This window comes from Pollachius pollachius, assembly GCF_949987615.1.
Source record: "Pollachius pollachius genome assembly, chromosome: 1".
Lineage (NCBI taxonomy): Eukaryota > Metazoa > Chordata > Actinopteri > Gadiformes > Gadidae > Pollachius > Pollachius pollachius.
In genome coordinates, this window is record NC_136934.1 from 15193432 (window position 1) to 15201584 (window position 8153).

The 8153-nt window shown below is 44.9% G+C and overlaps 1 protein-coding gene across 1 annotated transcript; it reads right to left on the reverse strand.

Moving 5' to 3' along the window:
- Positions 1–6162: 6162 nt before the first annotated feature.
- Positions 6163–7856, reverse strand: gadd45ga (growth arrest and DNA-damage-inducible, gamma a). Its single transcript, XM_079734730.1, has 4 exons — positions 7736–7856; positions 7519–7620; positions 7185–7395; positions 6163–7061 (listed from the first exon to the last, which is right to left on the reverse strand). The coding sequence occupies exons 1-4, from the start codon at positions 7786–7788 to the stop codon at positions 6948–6950; spliced, it is 480 nt and encodes a 159-aa protein (XP_079590856.1). The 5' UTR covers positions 7789–7856; the 3' UTR covers positions 6163–6947.
- Positions 7857–8153: the final 297 nt, after the last annotated feature.

Here is an 8153-nt window from a genome sequence, read left to right on the forward strand (position 1 = left end):
TGAACACACACACACATACACACACACACACACACACACACACATACACACACACACACACACACACACACACACACGCATAACACCTGGGCCGCGAGGGGGGGGATGGGTACACTTTGCATGGAGCTGGAGAAACAGAGGCAAGGGCAGAAAGCTATCTCCTCTGCTCCCAGAAGTCACACATTTCTACCGAGATCAGAGACACTCGACACTGGCCGCGAGTCCATCTATCTCTGTCTGTGTCAGACTGCCCGCACCAGCTGGGCCATTAGCTCATGATACCAATCAGGCCCGTGAGCGAGAGACACAGAGATCTCTAGTTCTCGCTCTCCCTCTCTCCATCTCTCCCTCTCTCCCACTCTGCCTATCGCTCTCTAGGATTGTTCTAGAACAAACGAGCGCGAGAGAGAGAGAAAGTGGTAGTGCATGCACTAAAGAGAGAGCCAGAGAGAGAGAGAGAGAGAGAGACAGAGAGAGAGAGAGAGAGAGAGAGAGAGAGAGAGAAAAGGTAAGAGGTAACGAGAGAGCACACGCGAGAGTGAGCGAGCGAGAGAGCATGCGCAGGGGAGAAAGAGCGAGAGTCCATGCTGATTGCCAGCTCAGTGTATCATCTCATCTTTCTGCGCTTACGGTAAGTGTGGAGTACTGGGGAATAGAGAGTGAGAGAACAACAGTTCCCCATAGCAGTAATGGCTCTGGGAAGGCCAGGATTGTACTTTGGTCCCATCAGTGATACCATTAACCCTTTTCAGTTGACCCATTAGTTACAAAAACACTGACAAAGATCCCCAACATGTGCATTTACATATCAACAGTATCAAACTATATCCACAGTATCTATCTACATTGTCTAACTATCTACATCTATATCAATCTATCAATCTATCAAACTATCAAACTATCAATCAATCTTTCTTATTTATCCATTGATCTATCTAACTATCTAACTATCTATCTATCTATCTATCTATCTATCTATCTATCTATCTATCTATCTATCTATCTATCTATCTATCCATCTATCCATCTATCCATCTATCTATCTATCTATCTATCTATCTATCTATCTATCTATCTATCTATCTATCTATCTATCTATCTATAGCATGTATCATTCAATCTCTTGAGAGATTCAAAGTAAGTTAGCTAGGGTCAATGCACTTTCTATATTACTATCAACTTACTGATAGATTAATAATTTGTTAATACATTTGAATGGAATGGACAAGTTTCTTCAAACATGTTTCTTCATAACTCAGTCACTGTCAGCCATGTTTGGACATCTGCTTATGTCTCTCTCTCTCTCTCTCTCTCTCTCTCTCTCACTCTCTCTCTTTCTCTCTCTCTCTCGCTCTCTCTCCCTCTCTCCCTCCTTCTCTCTCTCTCTCTCTCTCTCTCTCTCTCTCTCTCTCTCTCTCTCTCTCTCCCTATCAGTCGCTGCCTCACCTCCTTGTTTGTGTCTCTCTTTTTTCTGGGACTGGGTCTCCGTCTCTGTCTGTCTGAGAGCTTGTGCAGACAGGGGTTGTGTCTGGGTTTTGGGATGTAGCTGCAGGCTTTGGCACAGGGAGCCAGCAGGCAGTGCAGGAGGAGAGCACGAGCTAGGCAGTTAAACTAAGGACAGTCCCAACAGCAGAAGCGAAGCCTGTCCTCAGCTGTACAGTGCTGGTGGTATATACTGTATGTGCTCTGTGGGCAAGGAAGCACTGGTAGCACATCGTGCCCAAGGAAAAGCAGGAGAAGGAAAATCAATGATGCCCATTCCAATTGATTGGAACTATGCATTTGAGCATATCTTATTGTGTTTCTACTTTGATGAATAATCAAGTTAATATTTGTCCTTCGAAAAGAATGTATCACTATTGAGAGATTTACAGCTCTGTTGATAATCTCACCTATTTGTGTCAAGCATGAGCGTCGCTAGCAATTGAAAACATTCGGGGCTAAAGCCCAAAAGTTAGAGCCCTTTTAAAAGGGGAGTTGGGGGGTTTCTCCCCCGAGAAATTTTGAAAATCGGGCTGATGAAATATGCAATTGTAACGTAGTTTGAGAAGGAAAGGAAAGACCAATCGGCCTGTCTGACTCACGTCAGGGCAGGCCTACTGAGTAGGTTTATGTTTACGTTAAGGATAGGAAAGTGCACCACGTACACCAGAAGCCAAAATGAGACATTAGAAAAGCTTGTTGCCAAATAAACACTGTCATGCGCCTACCCAATGAATTCAACCGGGTTGAATTCACTGCGGGTCACCTGAATCTGTGCAAGCAGCACTAAACAGCAATATCGACTTGATGTGCTATGCATAGAGAATACAATTTGCAACATTTTGCAACAAATGATTCTAAATCTGCCCATAAATGTACATGTCAGAATTTTGCGGTTTTCACTGGCTACAATATTGCATCTGTCAGTTGTCAAATTTGCTGAACAAAATATTAAACTTCAATAATTGTTCATAGTCAACTTATATAGTCCATTTATTTAAGCTCTCAAAAGCATAACCATATGCTTCGCCACATCGGCGGGAAAACAAGGCACACGCAAACTACATCCATGGAATCAGCCGTTCAAAGCCAGTCTGAATGAATCGTATGACAACTGGATGGCAGGGGTTGAGGACAAGCAATACACCGCAGGGGGGAACATGAGAGCCCCAGCTCGCCGCATACTAGTAGCCTGGGTGCTTTAAGCGTGGAACATGCTGGATACGGAGCGGGTGAAAAACTCCTTAAAGGTCCCATGACATGCCACCAGGTGTGGGTTGATTAGCCGTTACAAGCCGTTTTGGAAATCTGTCCCTTATGACATCACAGGTGAGCGTGTCCACCTAGATGTGTGACTGATCTATCCAGCACACATCTAGGTGGACACGCCCACCTGTGATGTCATAAGGGACAGATTTCCAAAATGGCTTGTAATGGCTAATCAGCCCACACCTGGTGGCATGTCATGGGACCTTTAAATGTGTGTGTCTGTGTGTGTCTGTGTGTGTGTGTGTGTGTGTGTGTGTGTGTGTGTGTGTGTGTGTGTGTGTGTGTCTGTGTTTGTGTGTCACTGTTCGAGCCTGCACGAGAGTTCAATGTTGTCATTAGCTGTTACGTCTTTCTGACCAATCGCAGTTCAAGGCCGACCTGGGATGTACCACTTCAGGAGGGGTCGCTCAGTTACTCCCCTCTAGACAAAATCGAATTGGTTGCGATTTTGACAGATTGTATGTGTTGCGTGTGTAGAGTGAGTGAGAGGTTGTGATTGCACAGCTCAGGCTACCGGACGGCGCTGCAAGGAACTTTTATAAACACAATATTGTTATCCCGCAGTAATCAGCCCAGCGGCCCCGAAACGTTAACGGCCCACAGGGAATTCTCCCGACTCGCCCGATTACCACTTCGCCTGTGTGTGTGTGTGTGTGTGTGTGTGTGTGTGTGTGTGTGTGTGTGTGTGTGTGTGTGTGTGTGTGTGTGTGTGTGTGTGTGTGTGTGTGTTAGCATGCGTGCAGGCGTTATTCGACCTAGGTTACTAATATTCATACTGGTTTAAATAATACATTTGATAGTATTTACCATCTTTGCTGAGCAAGAGTTTTGTTCGAAAGTTCAGTGATTGAAACAAATAAAAGCCCGGGCTATTGAAGTTTTATGGTACCACTGTCATGCACCTACCCGATGTTAAGTGGACCGGGTTGAATTCACTGCGGGTCTCGCTTCTTAGATCCATCTTACAAAAGATATTTTATTACTGTCCTTCTAAACACTCTGATTTCACTAAAAGGCTAGCATCACGAAACAGCAATATCGACGAGATGTGCTATGCATAGAGAAGAAAGAATACCAACGTTGAATTTGCAACATTTTGCAACAAATTATTCTAAATCTGCCCATACATGGACAAGTCAGAATTTTGCGGTTTTCACTGGCTACAATGTTGCATCTGCTGGTAATGCAACCACAAAGAAGTATACTCTACGGGTCTATTTTCCTCATTATTATTATTATTATTATTATTATTTTTGACGGCACAGCGATCCGGGGCTATTCCCAAAAGATCCGGGGCTATAGCCTCGAATGCCCAGGTCTAACGACGCGCCTGGTGTCAAGGATGAAACCAAAACAAAGACTACCTGCTAGAGTGCGGTTGTGAGTTTGTTTACCTTAGGCACACCATCAACTATTCAACCGCAAGTATGTAAGATTCAAACTCTGTATAAGAGCTTTAATCTTAGCATGACTGAGATTTTGGTCAAGATGGTTCAATATTGTGACTATTGCTGTTGTGGTTAAGATTCCACATGGTCCAAAATGAAACTGGGCAGCTATTGACTTGTATTCTCGTAGGTGACATCATTAATCAATTCACAAATCCTATGCCAGCTGATGCTATGCCATGGAGTATTCTGAAACTTTCCCATGTGACCTTTGCTCAACTGTACTCAAAAGACAAATATAATACTTTTGTCTCCATCAACAGTTTCATTCGCACCTCTTAAGATGGCCGACAGCATGCTTTATGAATTAATCAGCATATCGGCTTTCACTGGTAATCAGTGGTATCACTAACTGCAGAGCTCTGTCTTTTTGAGGCTGTTGTTAATGTCCTTCTAACTAGAGTGTTGTCATTGGTCAATACATGGAGCATGTTAGGAGTTCTGCTGACAGGATCAATGCATTGAGTGGCTTCAGGGCAATTGAGAGGTTATGCAAATGTATTGTTGAATCAGACACTAAACATAACAATCCTCTCAGGCGAAGGTTGTTTCTTTTTTGGTTACTTTGTTTGTTAAAAGGATTTTTTTAACGGCTAGTAATCAAACAACTCGAGTTGAAGATTGAAAGACAGATTACTTTTGTGCAGATACTTTCGGTTTCTAATAATTCTTTTCGGTTTTTAATAATATGAATGAGTACCTTCCTACAACCCTACAGGTCACAAAAATACTTAATCAAGCCTTCAAGACCATCATGTCATGATATTATAGTATGCATTTAAGGAATTGATCTGTATTGCTTTTCATACAAGTACTTGAAAAGGGAAGTCCCTAGATACCAAGAGTTCCTGTGGTCATGGGACATTCTGAGAAAGAAATGATCTGCTGCATAGTTATAAGAAGGTGTTAGTGTGTGTGTGTGTGTGTGTGTGTGTGTGTGTGTGTGTGTGTGTGTGTATGTGTGTGTGTGTGTGTGTGTGTGTGTGTGTGTGTGTGGGTGGGTGACCAATGGTTTGCTGTGTAGAGCCTGAGCCATTGCTGAGAAACAGGGTTGTTTCTTCCTAATCAACATGGAAACGATTTGTTTCCCATCACACCAATATCCCCATGTTGAATTCCTAAGTGCTTGTGATGTGCTTTTGAAAGGAACAGCTTGATTTCTTTGTTGCTTTGCATTCAACGGTTTCTCCGTCCAAAGCGTGCAAAATAAGATTTGTGCACATTTCTTCAGCTTAACATATTACGTGTAGACATTGATATCAAGCATGCAAAACCAACCATTATTTCCTCAAACAAAATAAGTTATATCAGCTTATAAACTATACGCTTAGCACTCTGGAGCTGTGTGAAAGTAGGGCCATTATATCCGAAGCGAACACAAACTCCCTTTTCCACTTGGATGCACTGAACTACAACCAACCACCCCCTAATCACCCCCACATCAACGCAGAGCCCACCAGCCCCACACTGACACTGCAGAAGCTGTGCACTCAAAACAAAGAAGAGCTCTCTCTCTCTCTCTCTCTCTCTCTCTCTCGCTCTCTGGCTAGAGCCCATACACTCCCTAGCACCCGGCCCTGGCTCTGGCGATTGTTCAAGCTGTCACATAAGGCAGCTGGTGTACGAGTTGCATAAAGGTCAATGCTTGGAAAGAAAGAGCAGACGTCACGGCTCACTTTTTGGTCACTCTACTGCCGATAAACCCGCCCTGTTCCTTTCTCTCTCCTGGGCCTGCACACTCACTATCTTGCACCTACATGGTCAACCTTCCACCTCCTACTCTCTGCAAGGCTTCCTGTTGAAGCGTTGATGCCACGCAGGCTCAGTGGAGGTGCAGACATTCAAGAAAGCGTTTCCTGGTTTGGTTTTCTCGGATAACACCCCTGCTTCTTGCAAACAAACAGCCCCGTGGCATGTGCACAGTGCAAATGAAGTGTTCTGACAACAGTGAAATTAACTTTTACAAGCGTTTATTGAGAAATTATAACAATAATGTATACAATTATGTGGCACGAAATCATTGAGTTTGCATCATATCAAAAATTGAAATCATAGTCCAAGAAAAGAGGGTGCTTGTCTAGTCCAGAGACAGGAACAGCAACTCAAATCATGATTTGCAGGCACGCGCATAAAGTTCCTTGTCATTGCAAAATTGCTTTGCGATTGATGCAATGTTTTTTTTCAAAAAGAAATAAAAGTCCACACTTTCGTCTTCGGGGCACCTCCTTTGGAGGTGCGACCAACATGTCATCGTACTGTCTACAGGCACAGTTCCAATAAAGATCCTTTACTTCCTACTGTCCATTTCTGACATCCTCCTTCCGTCAGCGGCTCTGTTCCGAGCGTCCCCCCCCACCCCTTGAGGTGTTGGGACACGTCAGACCACCATCGGCTTCACGTTCTCCTTCTGCTTGATCTACAGGCGCAGCCCATCGGGCCCCCTCCTCAGTGGCCAACAGCTCCTGAAGTCCTGGGCGGCATCACACCTGACCCAAGTCCACGTTTGGTGACTCCCCAGAACTTCATACCCATCCTCCCGTGGGTAAATCCAAACCGAACGCGCTGACCCACAATGCACTGGGTGCAGCCAGGGTGCTATAGAGAGCCACAGCTTTCTAATCCAAGCAAGGGTTGGGGTGGGCACAAGCAATTGTGAACCCTCCCAGTAGGCGAGACTCAGCTCCTTTACGTTCTCATCGTCGTCATCTTCCTCTTCATCGTGTGAAGCGTGGGCGATGTCTCGGTTCTTCAGCGCTCTGGTAGGGTGATGGTGGGCACCCAGTCGTACATGCTGCGTCTCTCTTCACAGAAGAGGCTGAGCTTGTCCAGGGAAGGGTCTTTCCATGGGTTTGCACTGGGGCTCTGCATGAGGAGAAAGAGAAATCACATGGTTAGGCATCGGGCTTAAAGACAAGCGCGCGCAGGCAAGTACAACTCAACAGCCGAAACGGATGGCGCAATGGCTCAATGGAACACAGGACGTACCGTGACAAGAATGCAATGCGCGTCCTTGGGCTCGCCGGTGGCGTCAGTGCCCACGAGATCCGCGAGGCGCTCGATATCGTTGACGCGCACCACGTTGATGTCGTTGTCGAAGCAGAATGCCTGGATGAGCGTGAAGTGGATCTGGAGAGCGATGTCGCACTCGTACTCCTCATCGGTGGCAAGAACACAGAATGCCACGCTGTCTGGGTCACTGTTAAAACCAATAAAAAAGAACCCGGTTAGTATAAATTAATCTGTGTAGCAATAGCAAAAAAAACAACAACACCATTTTAAATCACTAGCAATTACGATCAAATAGTTGTAGGCTACTTACACATTCATAATTTTTGCGGATTCGTAGACGCCAACGGTCAGGTAGTCCTGCTTCTTTGCAGCTACCAGCAGGTCTTCCAAAGATGTGCCTGCACTTTGCACCCTGACAAGAAAAATACAGTTCGTTAAAGTCATGAAAACATAATGGAGCTACACAATTCAGAAAATGTATGTTAGACTGTTCATTAGTATAACGTATTAGAAAATATAGTATTTACCTGTCAACTATTTCCATGGTGGTCTCTTGTCCGCGTACCTCTTCCAGTGTCATGATTGTAATCCAAATACGATCGGGTTTTGCAACGGTTAGAAAAAAGGTCACAACGGTCTCTGAAAACGATGTTGCTTTGAGTGTGCTCAGAAAGCGACTATCAGTTGGCTTTATAGCAGGGCAGCGTCGTTTCTCGGCAAGAGGCGGGGTTTTCCACTCCCCGCGTCTACCATTGGCAGAGAGCAGCCAGGGTGACGAAAGCAAAGTCCCTGGGCTGTTACGATTGTTGACAACCCCACGTGGGGCGGGATTAGTTCTATAATGAAGAATTCCCCCTTTCCTTTTCAACATTACAAAACGAAGTAGAAAACACCCACCACCCTTAAGAGATTCTGGTATCTATCGAGCGAATGTTGCATTACCGG